Here is an 18144-nt window from a genome sequence, read left to right as displayed (position 1 = left end):
GCAAGTGTACATGTCATTTGGAGCTTCCAAGAGGCATGACTGTGTCTTGTGAGGACTCACTCCATGTCCCTGTGTGTAGGGCTACAAGTGAGGGCCGGGCTCCCCCCCCCCCCCCCCCCCCCCGCCTGTGAGCCTCTTTTCACTCATAGCGGGGGCTGCGCCAGCCCTGCCTAAATGCCTCCGGCCCCTGTGCCACTGGTCTTCATTGCCCATGTGAACGTACCAACGCACTTCACCGCTCCCTGGCAGTGACGTGCTGAGCAGTGAGTGCCAAGTGCAGCAGAATCTGGATGTATGTGTCGCCTGTGGTGCTTTGCTTTAGGGTCTTGTGAGCTCCGTGGTGTTGGCTCACAGCCCCCCGGAAATGAGTCCCCAACACGTCCTCGTGCAACTTCAGGGTGACACGGGACACCCAGGAGACATGAGTGCATGTGGCTAGGTTTTCATGATGGAAATTTTCTTCATTGTAGATATTTAATAACATAGAAAAAATGAAATTATAAGGGATTTTAAACAGATAATCCTGGGTCCTTTTGGAATCCTGTCTGTATTTACAAATTTTCAGTTCTAATGGGGAAAGTCTGGTCGATTGCCCTTTTTAGCAGAGGCTGAGATAGAAATGCGTGGCCATACTAGGTTGGGTCCAGTTAGCTCTGCAACTTTCTAATGGTAATTTGTAATTTTATGTGTTCCTTTTTCTTCTTCACTTGTGATCCCTAGAGCATCTCATTCACCGAGGGCATGAGGACTTCTGCGTCCCCATCTTCAACAAATGTCTCCTTCTACTCAGTTCCTACCTCCCCTCTGGCCCCTCGAGGCCCGCCCGATTTCAAAGACAGCAGTAACTCCCTCACCGAGCCCCAGGCTCCCGACGCCAGGAGGCCAGCTGCAGAGAGGAGCAGCGGAGTGGCAGCCGACGGCGACACCCGACGGGCCCAGTCCCCGGGGCCTCCTGCACTGCAGCCTTGTCAAGGTGTTGGGTTTTGTCGTGTTGTCAGGAGTTGTAGCCCCAGCCGTCCTATGGGGCAGAGTCACGACACCACTGTAGACCCAGATGCAGGGGGTGCTGGCAGGGAGCGCAGAGCCGCTGGTAAAAGCGACCGTGGGGGTGGCAGTGGCTTAATCATGGGCCCAGTCCCCCCCAAGGGGGAGCATCCGCATGGCCGGCAGGATAGTGCAGGGGGGCCTGTTTTCACATTGACAAACACCCGGCTGCAGGTGTCTGAAGAGTTCATAGACGATGACCCGGCAGACATCTCCTTCTTTGCTGGAGGCTCAGAGGCCTTTTCCTTCCCTTACTGTGCATTAGGCCCGCAAGCCCCTTCCTGTGCCCACCCAGGCTCCGCCCCATCCAGCCCAGACAGGTACCCCACTGAGGCCATGCATGTGCATGTAGAGCACGGTTTTGAATTGGAGGGAGGGGGTGGCTTTGGCGGCGATGTGCACCCCTCAGACACCTCCGAGCTGTTTGAGGTGAAAGCACAAGCCAGCCTGATGCAGAGCCTGCTGAGCCCCTCGGAGACCAGCTCGCTGAGGAACAACCAGTCCGAGAACAGCTCTCTGAGCCACTTGCCCCTTCACGGCGGCTCGTCCGTGCGGACCCCCAGCTCGGCCAGTCAGTCCGAGGCCAGCTCCATGGCCAACTTCCCAGCCTGCTCGGTCCGCTCCGAGGCCAGCTCAGCCTTCCAGCTCTCGGACATCATCGACCAGTTAGAGCAGCTCAGCTACCCACCCACCACAGCCGAGGATTCCAGCAGCACAGACACAGATTCCTGGGGTGCTGAGGCAGGGGCCCCCCTAGACGTGAGCCTTTTCTTCAGCAGCCCTTTTGCACAGACAAGTGGGGAGAGAGTCATTTTCGATTTGCAGAGCATAAAGGATTTGACTCCAGGAGAGCGGATAGATAAAAACCCATCTTGACCAGTCCTGGGCTCCCTTTCAGGACAACCCAGCCACACACTCAAGTGCAGTGAGAGCTCAGGTTGTTAGCTTGTAGACCAGGAAGGGATTCTGTGTTCATGGCTGGAGAGTCCTCTTTTTCCTAATCCTCTGATTGATCATTCTGTTTTGAATCTCAAAGGATAAACTTTTCCTTAGAATGATGTTAAAAGGCTTAAGGTAGGTAACTATTTCCGGCTAGGGACTGATCAGTTAGTCTTTACAGCTTTATTTTTCTGGCATATGCTTTGGTTCAACTAAAAACTGGTGCTGTACGTATTGAATGTTACACAGTTCTCATTCACATTGGCCTTTAATGGAATATGTGTTTTATGCCGACAGCTGCTTTATAAGATGAAGCTGCTCATGCCTCATTAGGATGGAGGTTTTGTTTGATTTGTCCAGCCACCGCACGAAAGCTCAAGTAAGCCCTGCAGAGCCCAGATCCTGGGAAAGGCCGTGGAGGCTGCAGCTTGCCGCCTGCTGGGCTCTGCCTCTGCACATGGCGGGGGTCCCTGGCACTGCCCGGGGCGCTCTCTGTGCCTGAGGCTTCATCCAGAAGCAGTGCTGTGTTTAGTTAGTGGGCTTAGAAAAGCTTTCGTTTAAATGCAATGTAGGTTTGAACTGTTTTCTTCTATCTAGCTTAATAGGAATATAAGATACTTGGTTGCAGAAAAAAGCGGAACCGGACACACAAATCTGCCTGAGGGTTGGCGTGCAAGCTCTCACCGGAGCTGACTCCTTCAGACCCAGCGATTGGGTTGTTCACTAAAAATTAGCACCCCAGGAGCTCTGCACAGGTCAAGGGCTTAGATGTTCATTCTTGGTATGGGAATGTCGTTTCCTATGGGAATGTCGTTTCCGTCGGGTCAGGTGGTGTGTGGTAGACAGTCCCCAGATGTTTTTAACACGCCCCATCGTGGATGGAGTCTATTTCTGAGGCCATGGGAAAGGTCACATGAGCAGACAGGCTGAGGTGGCCATGCCCAGCAGGCGGGCACACTGCCGGTGCTGTGACCCACGCCACTGTGAAGTCTGGGCGGCTGCCCACAGCACCGACTGTGTCCATCTGTGGACATCAGAGGGGAAACCCAGACGGACACTGTTGACTTTGTCAAATCAGTCCACAGATTGGGTTTTGTTTTTTGGGTTTCTGTAGCTTATTCCTTATGGTCTCAGCTAGTAGAGCAATGCCATGTTAAAGGCCAGGTTTCTTCAGTGTCCCTTGGTAACTGCAGGCCCCCCCCCGTTTCTGTGCAGGACCTCAAATTCTCTGCCTTGGGGGCACATGAGCACACACCGAGTAGCCCGCTGTCTGTTGCGGGAGCAGTCTTTCTTTTGTCATCAGTATTGATTGAACACCAGCAGAGGCCTTTTGTTGAATATATAGATTTTCTGTGTTTGTATCTGCCTTAAACCTATGGCGCAGTCTCATTACTGTGGTCTGGGAGACTAGCGCTTGGCACGTGCCCACCCCTTATCCCTGGGGCCTGCCCTCCATGCAGCGTGGAGGTGTTGTGGCACGGCATCGTGTTGGCTGACCAGTGTCTGTGAAGAGATGTTGCGACCTGGGTGAAAGGGCAGTAGGCGGGACAGTTGGGAACCACCAGGTGGAATGTTCCAGACACTTTGTTTTCCCCTTGGTGTCACTCAAACAGCAGACCTTGGATCTGTGTGGTGAGGAGTTACTATCTGTTACGTGTGAAATGCTTTTCCTAGACCTTAGTCGTCAGGATGGCTCCCTGTCTTCTAATGAATGTGCCTGGGGTGTTGCCCTCAGCCAGCCTACGCTGTCCTGTTTTAAGTGTCTGGGCAGCAGGCCCCACGGGGCTGGGTTAGAGCCAGCCCTGCTCCCCAGCACAGCCAGGGCTGCGGACGGCGGCAGGCGCCTCGTCACTCTCTTGTCCTGGAGATTCGAGGAAATGCTTCTCTCCGCCAGCTTCTGCCAGGGTTTCCTGGAAAGGGATGTTGTTTCCTCAATGAAACTTCATTTTCTGGAGTTGATTTTTTAGCTTTTTATTTAGAAAGTTTGCAAAATATGCAAAAGCTGAACGGGGAGTAAACACACCCCTGCCACCCCCCAGTCAGCGTTGCCGGGAGTTGGACCTGCTCATGGCCTCCGTCCTTTCCCTTCTCTGCGTTTGGTGCTGTAGTACTTCCGCGCGGGCCTGATGTTGGTAGCCTCCCTCAGGACTGCGTGCACCCCTGGAGCACGAGGGCACCTCCCCACACGGTGCCACAGAGACAGGATCAGTAGCCCTTGCTGTCCTCTGATACCAGGATATACTTGAATTGGCCCCACGGCCTGAAGTGCCTGTTAATACCCAGTTTGTTCAAATTGGGCTCCAAACACAATCTGCTCACTGCATGTGGCCACGACCCCTCTTCCCATCTCGTCTTGTTGAGAAGACCCCCACTTTGTGCCAGTGACCTGTGGGAGAAGCCAGGCGCCTGGTCCCCACTCACCTCCCTGTCTGTGCCATGCCTGTCTGCCCCTCCCCTGCTTCCCTGGAGGCAGGACCCAGAGCTGCGTGCACCTCAGAGCACACACCCTCCCCCACACTTGCCATCGCCCCACAGCCCCCACGTGGCCAGGGCCTCCACATGGGGCAGTGTGGGGCAGCACAGCTCCGACACAAGCCCAGCACCCCAGACAATCTGTGGGCACCACCGGGGCAGGTGTTACATTCAGATTTGTCTGGAGATGTTTGTACAAGCTTTTCTTTTCCAAAGTGTTAATATGTTTAAGTTTGCAGGTTTCCCTTTCTAGGGAAGCCAGTTCCTTAGAAACCAGTCAGGGCTCTCCTTGGAGGCGCCCACTGCTCGTGCCTCGCTCCCCTTTTGCGTCTGGGTGAATTGTAACCCCCCACCAGGAGGGAATTCTTTAGAGCCCAGGGAAGGTCAGCCTGAAGGACGCTCCCCACTGCAAACAGCAGGCAGTTTAGGCGCGACATTCTGTCTTGTCTTAGTAAGTGATGGTTTACCATAAATACTAAAATATCTGGAGCAGTTCAGATCAAGGGTCATCACTTCCTGAAGCAGCATTGGGTCTTTCTTTTGTTTGCTTACGGCTATTGACCACAATTGCCTTTTATTCGGAAGCCCTCTTGTTATGCAGTGCTGCCATCTTGGGAGCGTGGTTCCAGTTCCGTACACCTGGGTTATAGAATGAATATTCGGATCCGAGTGAGATACGTAGAATCAGGAGCCAGTTTGCTGAGAATGTGTAGTTGAAAAGTGCCTGAGAGGGCTGACAGTTTTCTCCTGGAATGTGCTGCTCTTCTTGGCCAGACTCAGGCCTCACCTCCGACAGGAGGGGCACCTGCCAGCCCCGTCGCGGCCAGGAGCCTTGGGGCCACAGGCTGACAGCAGCCCTGCCACAGACAGTGCCCACTGCCCCCGGTGCGTCCGCCTCGCAGAGTACACCTGCTCTAGGCAGACCAGTTGTTTGTATTAGTTATCAAGTCTATTTTTGTACTTAAGTTTCCAAAGTCCAGGTATTTTATGTAAGCCAATATATGAGTATCTGAAGTCTAATTAACAGAAAAGTTTCAGCTTCATAAGATTGATCGCACTCAAACAGGTAATGGTGTGTACTGCATAACTTCTTAAATCACAGGTATAGACATGTACCTCTTCTGTACTCCAGAGGGATTCTCTAAGTATGAAGTTAAGTGAGGACTTCTCTGTGTAGCACAGTGTAATCGTGTGATCGACACACAACAGTACTGCGCTGTCGGGTGCACAACAGTGATTGGACAAGTCTGGTCATGAGCTGTGCTCCCTGTGAGTATGGCTGCCACCTGCCCCCATACAACCTCCTCACAGTCCCATTGACTGTATTCCCCCTGCTTTCCTTTTCATCCCTGTGACAATTAACACCAATTTTTAAAACAGTAGTAATGGTAGATGGATGGACAATAAAAGTAAGACATCAAACAGTTGAGGGGGAAACCTATAGATCTCTTGGCTAAGTCATTCCCCTCTTTGTTGTTCACAAAGTCCTTTTTGAATCACGCCACGTTTGGTTTTCGGTACAAGCTCCACCACGGGCAGCCTTGCAGGAGTCGCCGTGAACACCCCTCACGCTGTGGCCGTGATCACGTGGTACCCACACAGCATGGGAGCCATGTCCCCCTGTGCCGTGTGTCTGTGACATTCGATGCCAGTGCCTGTGGTCTTCAAGGTACGCTTACTCCCTCCTGGTTCGTGGAACATCACAAAGAAATCCATTTCTAGAACAATTACGTCACAGACGAAAATGTGAACATTCTTTCAGGTGCTTACAGTTGAGAATTTTAGATGGGTTTTCAGGACCATAGGGTCACTCTGCCGGGGTTTTGCTTTGGCCTTTGTCCTGAAGTTACGGAGCTTGTCACAGCTGGGGTGCAGGTGGCCACGTTGGCCCCTCTCCATGCCGTGGCTGTGCCCAAGGTGTCCCGGGGCTCTACCCGCCCCTAGGAACTGTGGAGAAAAGGAACTAGCGCTTCCTTACGCACTTAATTTATTCATTCTCTACAGAAAACAGTGATGTCGCCTGGTCTGTGGTACTTAGAAAATTTGTTTTCACTGAAATTGCCATATAAATTCTCAGATATGTACTAATTCAGAATTTAATTGTTTATTCAATAAAATAAGGAAATGTTTACTATGAACTTTTAATGGACTTTTTAGCTTCCTTTCCCTCTTCTTGTTTGTAGTTTCAATTTACATATATTAAAGATTGTCTCACATATTAAATGAATCCCTGAAACAGCTACGTATTGTTTTTACAACCTCTTCACTGACGCCTTTCACTTCATAGGCTTCTGAGCAACAAATAGGCACCGAGACGTTGTACAGACCATCTTACCTCAGGTGTGGACAGTGACGTCCCTGTGGAAGGCCAGCAGGGGAAGGTGCCGTGCGTTTTCAGTGTTAGCGCTCTCTCAGGGCTGTCCGCTCAGGCCCGACAGGTGCGGCCAGCGTCCTGGGGGGGCCGTGTTCTACTGCTCTGGCCCCGCACCGTGCCTCTGAGGTGGTGGCCCAAGGTGGTGCTGTTTGCAGTGTTGGGGATAAACATGTGGTCCTTAAGCTCGTAGTGAACATAAAACACTTGCTGTTGGCTTCTTAATTCTGAAGGTGAGAACATTGTTGCCCTCCTTACCCCTGTCAGCTAGAATCTCCCCTATAAAATCTCCGACGCAAAGCATAGCAGCTGCTCACATTCTGACCAGGTCTTTACCCCAGTTCTGAACTTGAGTTTCCCACTTGGCCAACACAAGCGTTTGCTGCCTCCACACTTCTCCAGCCCCACTCAGGCCTTGGAGCGTGGTGGATACTGCCCCTACCTCCTGGTCAGTGGCTGCTGCCAGCCCTGAGGGGGCAGGTACCAGGCCTCTCTGGCCGCTCTGAGCAGCACAGGCACCTGGGAGCGGGTGTTGGTCTCCCCCAGGGATTCACGGTGCCCAGCACGCAGGGCAGCCAGGGTGGGAGGCACCTGGCAGTGTGCTCCTCCTGGAGCTCAGTGTGTGCCCTGCCACACCCCAGAGCAGGGTGCTGTCAGCACAAACTCCCCAGAACCCTGCACAGTGATCTCTTCCCCACTTGGGCAGTGCATCACGGGCATGGTCCATTCCCTCCCACAACACGCAGTCCCTGCTCCCTGCCCGGTGCCCCCACTCGGGGTGAAGTAGTAACATGAGTGATTCCCCAAGGAGATATTTCATTAACAAACCCAGATTTCAAGAAACTGCTCAAAAGCATTTCTTTTTTCCATCCCATCTCTGGGTTGACTGATTACGAGGGTAAAAACTGGATGACTCTTACTTTTTAATTCTTTTAACCCAGATTACATTTCTTTCCTGACAAGCATCACCTGCAGATTCTTCAGTTTCTTGGGATGGTTTGTTTGGGGTACCTTGCCCCCTTCCCCTCCCCCCCGTTGCTCCGCCAGTTCTGAAGCCCTGTAAACAAGATGTGTCCTCTATTAGAACCCACATGCAGGTGTGCAAGGGACTCCACACCTGCAGGCGCTGATCTGGACAGACGGCCCAAGGTGTGACTGTGTTGTAGGCTAGAACACATACTTTCCTTAATAAGGAAAGAGTCTGATTTATTCCTTAACAAGGAAAGACTGAAAATGCTTCCTGGGGGCACTGGGTGTGTTGATGTCACCCTCTGAACTTCGGGTCACCACAGCCACACCCTCACCCCGAGGCCCCTGTGTGCCAGGCACCTGCTCACAGCCTTGTGGGTGTGGCCGTGGGTGAGCCCCCCAGCGCCCTGGAGAGGGCACGGCACAGGTCAGACCCTGCTCTGCCATTTGGCAAGTGGCAGAGATGAGGCAGAGGAGACCTGCAGTAGCAGAGGAACTAGTAGCCCTGCGTACCAGCCATTTTTCTTCCTCCCACTTTTATTTTTGAGCCAGATTTTGGGTAAAAGTGACTCGTGACATCCTAGTCCAAAAGTGGAGCCAGACGTAGTTTTCTGCTAAGTTGTTAAGTTCACATTTACCTGGGTTCTTGGTACAGTTTAGCTTTTTCTCTTATAGAATTAACGACCCATTGTTCTAGCCAAAGAGGAGTTTCTAGATCTTACTTCAGACTATTGTGTTCAGACTATCATGTTAACCTTCAGACTTGACCTTGAATTTTCCAAACCAAAGCTGATTCTTCTTCCACCTCAGGCAAAATTTTCAAGATTATTTATTACAGAGTTTTGAAAAAGAATTTAATGGTATGAAATGAAAATAAGCTTAAATTTTGCTCTGTGATACTGATCTTTCACCACCTAGTTAGGTGAATAAAGTGAAGGTGAACACAGAAGGATAATACTGTGCTTTTTAAAATGACATTTCAAAAATTATAAGACAAATACTTAGAAACTTTTGAAAATAAAATCACCTGTCAGAATTGCTTACTGTTGACAGTTTGGAATGTTTTAAATGTGTGTCCTTGAAGATGATCAAACCTTTTAACTTGCCCCTTTGGGTGCAGAGCCTGTCTTGAACCACGGGTTGGAAGGTGTGGACCCCCTCCAGCAGGAATGTGGAGTTCAGTAGAACAGAACTACCATTTGTGTCTATCAATTTCAAATAATTTGATGTTGGAAATTGAAGAATTTCCAAAAATTCCTCAACCACAGGTAAAGGAATCGGTCATTCTTGATACCGCAGCGGGACGTAGAGCACCACCTTTGTGTCTAAGTGGATTCGATGGTAGGGACTCTTGTAATTCAGAAAAATATTCTTGCAATTTTTTGGTAGAGGACGTTGGACACAGGAGTCTGTTCTACAAATATTTAAGATTCTTTCCATGGCAGTTAAGGCTAAATGTATTCTGTGGTATCTAAAACGATGTTTAGCATTTTAAAAATCCTAAGACCTGCATTCTGGTGTGCATTGTCCGTGTTGACAGGGTTTTCTGCGGCAGGGAGCTTCTGACATCAGTGCCCTTGCACACCCACCGCCACATGCGGTGCATAGCAGCCGTCCTCGAGCACCACTGACTTCTGCCTCCCCAGGAGCGCACAGCTGCAGAGCCGCGGCCCACACCTGGGTTCTCCATGCAGACTTCACGCATGTGGTATTAAGGCTGACCCACACAGGATAGGGCATGGAGCCGTGGGTGCACACACTGAACAGCCTCGAGTGTAGACGGGCTACATGCTTATGCACTTGCTTGAAATCACATCTCCCCACAGATTTACTTTGTCTGGTAGGATCTGTGTTTACATAATATGAAGTAGATATGATTTATGTTTTGCTGTAGCTGACAGATTTAATAAAAACAAATGTTTAATGGCAGTTTGTGGTACTTTTTAATCTATTCACTAAATTATGAGTTGATGATTTTTGTGAAGTGTCTGCAGTGATCATATCAAAGATGATATGAACCTTTGAACCTGTGAACTTTGAACCTCCCTAGAAGCACAATAGTTTATTCCAAATGAGCAGTCTATCCTGAAGGGTTAGCTCCTTTCACAAGTTCATCACCAAGGGGCCATTTATTGGAAGCTGCATTCTCTAATTCGATGGCCTGATGAGCCCGCACCAGCCATGGCCTGTTTGCCGGCCCCATGGCCTGTGGAACCCGTTCCCAACGCTTCAGTGGGGACCACCTCCTCGAGCTCCACCTTCTGCACTTTAACATAAAGTCAAGTTGGCAGCCAATTTTTGGGAAACTGTCCATTATTAACTTGCAGGACTGCCCGTCTTCAAGGGAGGCATTATGTGGGGCACTGGGGAACAGTGAACTTAGCTTATTTTCATAACCAGTAAGTGTAAACATCGGGTTGCATGCTTTGAATGGTACAATTGAAAAATAAGATCTGTTGCTAGTAGCTTCTGGACTTTTTTCTGAATTCTCCATGTGTAAAAATACCTCACTGCACAATTCTGGGCCTATTCAGGACAAAAAGGGTTTGGAGTATGAGTTGTAAGTAGCTCATCTTTGGAAACCCACCCCTTCCCCATGTAGGGAGTCCTTCACACTGCAGGGACCAGCAGAGCCCTGGGCTCCTGCACTCCATGTGGGGCAGGGGAGACAAAGGAATTCCGTGTGATTTTAAGGTTGCATAAATGTATAATAAAAGGTAGCATAGATTTAAGGTAGCATAAATGTATAATAAAAGCAAATTGTAATAAACTGGTTGTTAATAATTTCATACCCTTAACGTTAGTCCAGGTTTTCACTGTCGGTGTCTGCTCATACTTTCACCCTGCGCAGTGGTGAGAAATCCCACAGGAAAGCTCTGTCATAGCACTGCTAGCGCACCTCCAGAAGCCCCTGGGTGGGACCCCTGACCGCACACTGCAGCCTTCCAGAGCTCCAGATTTGTCAATGTGAAAACAAGGACCCTCCCTGCAGCCCACTGGCCACGCTGCGGGGTCGCTGGCGCCGGTGCCCATGCCCGCCCAGTGAGCCGGTGCTCGGCACAGCGGTGTCCTCCAGGGAACTCCGCCGCACTAACCTGCCTGCATGCGTACATGCTTTAGGCCGAATAAGCCAAGTGTGGGTTTTCCAAACCGTCACTATAGGCGACTGTGTTTGAAGTCTGACTAAGGGTGTAAGATGATCGGGCTCTGAAGCCAGTGGTGGGTGGAGGGGAGGTGCCAGGGGTCCCGGTCCAGGTACTTCTGTGCCAGCACTGTGCACGCTCGCTCAGTCGTGATCAGAAACCGTGGTAGTTGCAGTGTTAGAACGGCTCTGCGTTTGTAAACCTAAGGTAAATTTCTATTATAGGTAGCTTCTAAGCCAGTTAATTTCTTGGATAAAACTCTGCTATAAAGATATCTTTAAAACTTGGCATTGAACAATTACTGATTTCCCATAGAAAAGCATAGACTTAACTCTTGATAATTCCTTTAGTACAAAGCATGTAACGGAGTACGCCTCATCAGCAGCCGCCTTAGAACTAGGCCAAAATTTGGACTTCTTGCCTAGTCAAAAGCAAACTTTAAGAAGAAAAACAGTATTGGTTTTGTGGTATAATTCTAGAAAACCAATACAAAATCCTTATTCATTAAAAATTCAAAGTCAATAACAGTATGGTAACTTTACATGATCCCGTTTTTTGTTTTTTTTTTTTTAATGAGTGACGTGTGTGTCCTTAAATCACACTTCTGTTTTTCAGATATGTTAGCCCTGCTTTGACCCCTCAGGTCTAGCTTCCACAATCTGCCTTTCACTGAACGTGCAGGGAAAGTGCCCCTGTCTGGTCACACCTTCTGCTTTGCACGCTTTGTGCTGCTTATTTTTACCACGGCTGCGTCTTGGGTAGAGCAAAGGAAAACCGCTAGACACACTGAGCCGTGGGTATCCAAACCGCCTGTGGTGGGTCTCTGAAATTGGATTGGCCAGCCGCCAGCCTGTTTTCATCTTACTGTATGTCACGTCGAGAATTTCTTGGGGTGGAGGTTTTGCTTACACACCTCCCGGAAGACGCCTGGTCGTAGCGTTAGGCTAGTGTTGGCTGAAGCGCGGTAGGAGTTGGTGTCTGGCCGGCGTGGCGGCCCTTTCTCATTTCTTGCTCCATCCCCTGCCCCGTTCAATTCCAGGCCTTTCCATGGAGAGTCCTCAGCCTTCTCCCTCCACCCGGAAGAGCCCACTGAGCCTGAGCCCTGCGTCTCAGGTGACTCTGGGCCCAGCTGGGCAGGGCTTGTGCCCCCTCCTGAGCCCTGCCCTTAGCGACGCTGGCGGAGCCAGGATGGACGGCGAGGAGGAGCTGAAGCACAAGGTGGGCACTGGCCCAGCAGACGGGTTTGCTGCTGGTGGGCCTGGTTTGCAGGGATACCTGAGCGGGCAGGGCAGGCTCTGCACGGGGTGTGCTGGCTCCACCAGTGAAATCTGTCCTGAGAGCCGCACCTCACCTGGGACTTCTCAGCTCCCTTCCTTATTCATTTAATGGCAGTTCCTGGCACCTATGGGTTCAAGGGGGGATGTCAGGGGGGAATGGCCGGGCCTTGGGGGAGCCTTCAGCCTCCTGCCTCCCTTGTTGGGCAAGGGACAATCTTCTTGAACAATCAGGTTTTTGGGAGGAGAAGGCTTGGGTGCTAAGGGAGGGTGACCAGGGACCCCATCTTGTTGGGCTCATGGGTGAGTGGGTTCTGAAAGAGGGTGCGGGTCGGGGGGGGGTCCATCCTGGGGAGTGTTGTAGCAGGGCAGGAGGACGTGTGAGGTGTGTGTGCTTGCGGAAGAAAGCCGAGGCGGTGCCCGCAGGTTTCTCTTTGCTGTCAGGGATGGGAGTGAGGGCACAGGCTGGGAGGCTGGCAGGTAGGAGTGCCCGAGCCCGAGGAAGAGATGTCGGCCAGAGGCAGTGGCGCCCATCGTGTGGTCGTCCTCATTCTCCTGGCCCGTGCCTCCTGCCTGAGCGGTGGCGACACAGATAAGGCAGCCCGGGGAAGGCAGCTCGGGGGGAGGGCACACAAGAAAGGACAAAGGGGCCGGGCATTTGGAGGTTTGGGAAAGAGTGGTTGAAATACTGGGCTGTGGACTGTGGCAACCCAGGGGGCATCTGTCCCCCTGCACGGAAGCGATGGGGGGTCCCTGAGGAGCAAGATGGCAACAGTGGGTGGGACCCCACCTCACAGGCTTCTCATGACAGAGAACGCCCTGTCATGCCGTGGGTTTCATCCCGAAGTGGCCAAAGAGTGAGTCAAGCCAAGGGCCACTGTGTGTGGGACACGTGAGCTTCCCTGAGAAGTGGGGTCAACCATGGGAGGACCGGTGAGCCCTCTGAGCACACACTCCTTCCTGGGCCCCACCTCAGAGAGAGCAGACCCTGAGCCAGAAGGCATGCTCTCATGTGAGGTGGCCCAGCGAGGACGGGGTCCCAGGACCCCGGCTCCATGTGAAGGGCCTGCAGCCCTCACCCCTCAGGCCTCCAACCTCATTGAGCTGGCTGGCAGAGGTGGTCCCTCGGACGCTATATTTGGCAGCAAGACAGTTGGGTTGAGACTGTTTTTATTTATTTACTTTGGAAACCTAATGACCATCTATTTAGTTCACTGTTACTTTAGTGCAAAAACAAAATGGTTAGAAAGCTGTATAAAAAACTAAATTTTAACTTGTACTTTACTACGAGAAATAGTCCTTTAGGTGGTTCTAGAGGGTAATGACTTGAAACACCAGAGGGTCACCAACCAGGGTCATGGTGGATGGCCGTGGCATTTACATCCAGACCAGGCCTCAGAGAAGGAGCCTGGGGGCTGCACCACAGGCACCTCACCAAGCCGTGGCTGGGCCCAGCGCACAGGGATCCCAGGCTCGCCGCCCGCCCCCCCCCCCCAATATAGCTCCCCCTGCCGCCTCCCCTCGCCGACAGCACTGCTTCATGATTTCCAGCTCCTCGTGCCGCCTGCCTGCCTGCCTGGGGCTGGCTGCACAGCAAAGGCAGCGGTGGGCGCAGGTGGGCTCCCAGACGGCCGGGGCGGCCTTTGCCCCAGCACTGCCCCACGCAGCCCACAAGCCAGCACTGAGACCACGGGCTTCAAGGCCGGTGAGCTGGCTGCGCTCCGTGCTGGCTGCAAGCTGGGCCGCGGGTGCACAAGGACTCCCTGCAGCTCGGGGAGCTCGGCACTGTGGGCCTTCTGAGCCTGCGTCTGGTTACTCGGCTGTGTGCCGACCCCTAGTCGGGAGCACCTGTGCCCATTTGTTTCCTGGCGTCCCTCCTCACCAGATTTCCAATAGAAATCAATGAGGACCAATGGTATTCGGAAGGTCTGAAGGCGGAGATGCCGCCTGCTTAGGGTTCTCGGGCTGCCTTCCGCAGGGAAAGTAGACTCTGCTCCTTGGCTGGTGCCGACGCAGCACCGCTGACCTGCCGCCCAGCTGGCCGGCCGTGTGGCTCCCAGGGGACAGCAGTTGGGTTTCTGCTCTCCTGGGAGGTTCTCTAAGAGGTTTTCTCTGCACTGGAAACCAGCAGACCAGCCCTGGATACACAGGCCGTCCATGAGCGCTCCTGACCACCTTGTGGCCCCTGGGACGTGATTGTGAGCTCATCAGTGACACTGCCATGGCTGTGTTTGAGTGTTTCTCTCTGGGCACCTCACCCCCCACAGGAGAGGAGTGGGTCTAGAACCTCAGGGTGACCCTGTTTCTGCAGGATACACTCAGGGCTGAGGCGCTGCTGGGACCCCATGCAGAGGGGACTGCAGTTAGGAAGCCGGCTGGCTGGCATGGATGCCCCGCCCAGAGCCCCAGGCCAGCAGTGTGCCCTGATGCACAAATCAGAGACACTTGGCTGCGTGGGGGCCCAGAGCCTCCAGACCATGAATGTGGGCCTCTTGGGGCCGGCTCTGACCCCAGAGTGCTTGCTGGGAACATCAAGCTCCAGTAGAGATGTGACATTTTAAAGAGATTTGACTGAATTAGGATTTGAAAGAGTCATGTTTTCATAGTAAACGCCTAAATAGAAAGAACTGGAGAGCATGAAGGTTGCTGCTCTGTGGGGAGAGGACTGGCGCTCCAAGGATCGGGAGTGGACACTCCAAGATGCTGTCGGGACCCCAGCTTCATGAGACCACAGAGCAGGCCTTGGCTGCTAGGACAGAGCGGCTGTTGATGATTTGGGAAGAGTGGGTCACGTGGAATATTCCTGGTGGGATGGACGGGACGTGGCCATAGCTGTGGTCTCCAGGAGCACGCCTGTGTCATCACTGCGAGAACACTGCAACCTCTGGTAAACTTCACCTGGGGGCAGGGGACACAGGGAAGAGGCGGCCCCCCAAATACCAGCCTCCAGCCCAGCCTCCCCTGTCAGCTTCTAGCTGGCATCGAAAGTCCATCCCAGACTGATGCAAACCTGACCCCCGACCTTCCTCCCCAAACCTATTACCTTGGGGACAGCAGCTTTTTCCCTTGGTTTGGGCCCCAAAACACAGTCCACCCTTGCCTTCGGACCTCCACCCACACCAAAACTTGACCTTGACACTGTGTTTGGGGTCCTGCTGTTCCCTCAGCAGCTGTGGAGCCGGGATGGCGCAGAGGCCTTCTGCTGAACCCCAGCCCCTCGTGCTGCTCTCAGTGCTGCAGCCAGCCTCATCCTGGGGACCCAGCGCACATGGATGTGCTCTGGTCCACCCCAGAGGACCTCCCTGCCTTTCCCACCAGTAACCAGCTCACTTATCTCTTGCTCCTCCCCTCATCCTTGACCTGCAGCCTGTCTCCCACTACCGGGCCACCCTGTCTCCTCTGCTAGACGCTGTGGCTACCCCACGCCTCTGGGCCTCCACCCCAACCCCTTCTGCTTTTACTTCCATAACTGTCAGCTGCAGGGCAGGGACCTCTATTCCTGGGCATGTCCCAGGTGCCTATTTGGGGCTGGCACGTGCTCTGTGGATGTTTGCATTGTGGCCTCAGGGACAGGCAGCCCTAAGGTCCTCGGCCTGGTGGAGGAGCTACAGCGGAGCATGCCAGGGATAGAACAGGCCAGGTGCAAAAGGTCAGAGGAGGGGCCTTTGAGCTGGACCTTGACAGAGGCACTCCCTGAGGTGCTCGGGTTGTGGAAGGGCCCTGCGGGGCCAAGACACAGTCCTGCCCCGGTGCAGCATGAGGCCTTTCTACTGCTGGAATGCCAAGAGCTGGGTGTGGTAGGGCCCACGTTCCAGGAGGCCCAGTGCAGCCCTTTCTCTTCTTGACTTGGCAGCCGGCATCTGAACATCAGGCAGAGGCCCCGACGGAGGGTTAAAAATTCCTAGGGCTGGGCCATCTCTGGCCCCACAATCAAAGTGTGTTAGCCAGCCTAGTGCTCTAACATAGGGTACAGTTAGAATGTACAGCGTTCGGCAGTTTTAATGACCTTTGGATGTTAGACTTAATCGTTTATAGTCACATATATGCACGTATACATATGCATGTATCTGTGTGTTAACCAGCTGCACCCCTGGCGGTGATATCAGAACAATAATTTCATCACAAAACCAGTAATAAGCTTCAATAATAGATGTTGATGTTTGAAAAGTGAATTTTTTCCTCAGAAAGAATAACATGACGCCTGGGTGGCTCAGATGGTTAAGCGTCTGCCTTCAGCTCAGGTCAAGATCTCAGAGTCCTGGGATTGAGCCCCATGTCGGGCTCCCTGCTCAGCAGGGAGTCTGCTTCTCCCTCTGCCTCTTCCTCACCACATCCTCCCCCGCCTCTTGTGCCTGTGTGCTCTCTCTCTCTCTCTCAAAATGAATACAATCTTTAAAAAAAGGGAATAACAAAATGAGAAAAACATGTGAGGGAGATCCAACTGGGTTTATATTTTTACTCAGAAGGAAATCCCTTCAGGAATTACGGATGAAAAGTGCATGATGATGTGAACTGGAGCAGAAGAAAGTGAGTGTTGTGAACGTTAGTGACGGACGTGACGGACACACGCTCATACGGTCTGTGCTTCTTGCAGAGCACGGCAGCAGATGAGGCCTATTTCATAGCGAAGGAGATTCTCGCTACAGAACGAACATACCTGAAGGATTTAGAAGTTCTCACTGTGGTATGAAACCTAAGTCCTTTATTACTTTGTCTTTTTTAATACTTCGTAAATCTAAACCAGAGCTAGAGGATCTCTCCTGAGAAGGAGCTCTTGACCGTCATGAGACGTACATGTTTATGGTCTGTTAAATATATTTGCCTTAAAGCATATCTAAGATCAGAATATTTCATCCAATTTTTTTATAAAACTAGAAGTATCCATTTGAATCTTTTCCCCCAGAATTGTTTTCTTCTATTGTGAAAACGGGTGGTCAGCCAAGAGGATAGCTGTAGCACTGAGTGAGCTGTCCCAGTGGGGACTCTGGGGTCAGTGCTGGGTGTCCTATGGCTACAGACCTTCAGGGGCAAGGTCCCTCGGTCACCCTGACTCTTCCTGCAGTGGTTCCGCAGTGCTGTGGTCAAGGAGGATGCCATGCCTGCAGACCTGATGACCCTGCTCTTCTCCAACATAGACCCCATCTATGAGTTCCACAGAGGCTTCCTGCGTGAGGTGGAGCAGAGGCTGACGCTCTGGTAACACCCTGCACGCACAGGCGGCCCCTACGCTGGACCCCCACATGGGCAGCTCTACCCTGTCACTATCCCTGTTCTCAGGAACTTCCCAGCTTCAGAAACTAATTCACAAGAACCATTGTTTCATTGAAGTAAATTTTTTAACTTGTGGGAGGAGTAAACCTGTAACAGCCACTTTTATTCATCCTATTCCAGAAGAGAAAATGAAAGAAGTAAGTTAAAAGTAGATGATCCCCCCCCTTTTTTTTGGCTGATTACCATCTTTTAGAGAATGGTCAAATTATCATTTCTGTCAAATGTGGGCCTTCCACCTCAAGCATCTCATTGCCATTCTGCCTATGACTAGTACAGCCAGTCACACAAGCACCCATCGACATACGGCGCACAAGCTTTAACAACATTTTGACCATATTTGTCCATTTCTGCTCCAGGGAAGGGTCTTCCAGCACCCGTGCCACAGGTGGTCATCAACGAATTGGGGACATCCTGCTCAGGAACATGCATCAGTTAAAGGTAGCATGGGTTGGTATGATGACTCCACCCCTAGCAACTGACAGTGCAACTTCAGTGTTGTCCCCAGGATGGCTTTCCCCTCAGGACAGCATCGCCCCCAGGATAGCATTCCCCTCAAAACAGTTTTCTCCTCAGGACACTGTTTCCCTCAGGACAGCATTCCCTTCAGGACAACATTCCCCTCAGAGCAGTTTTCTCCCCAGGACAGCATTCCCCTCAGGAC

At 52.1% G+C, this 18144-nt stretch overlaps 1 protein-coding gene across 5 annotated transcripts in view; it reads left to right on the top strand.

The window, feature by feature from the left end:
• Positions 1 to 18144, top strand: part of FARP2 (FERM, ARH/RhoGEF and pleckstrin domain protein 2) — a 108086-nt gene that overhangs the window by 72602 nt on the left and 17340 nt on the right. For 3 of the 5 annotated variants that reach the window (XM_025888359.2, XM_025888378.2, XM_025888352.2), the window contains exons 13-17: positions 721 to 973; positions 11978 to 12156; positions 16807 to 16896; positions 17275 to 17408; positions 17840 to 17930. In XM_025888359.2, the coding sequence (XP_025744144.1) occupies positions 721 to 973; positions 11978 to 12156; positions 16807 to 16896; positions 17275 to 17408; positions 17840 to 17930 (747 nt within the window). The remainder of the gene's footprint in view (positions 1 to 720; positions 974 to 11977; positions 12157 to 16806; positions 16897 to 17274; positions 17409 to 17839; positions 17931 to 18144) is intronic. The other 2 variants (XM_025888386.2, XM_025888369.2) reach the window with 1 other exon arrangement.

This window comes from Callorhinus ursinus, unplaced genomic scaffold (genome assembly GCF_003265705.2).
Source record: "Callorhinus ursinus isolate GAN/ISIS: 27379988/994484 unplaced genomic scaffold, GSC_fseal_2.0 scaffold96, whole genome shotgun sequence".
Classification (NCBI taxonomy): domain Eukaryota; kingdom Metazoa; phylum Chordata; class Mammalia; order Carnivora; family Otariidae; genus Callorhinus; species Callorhinus ursinus.
This window is presented reverse-complemented; position numbering and strand designations above follow the sequence as displayed.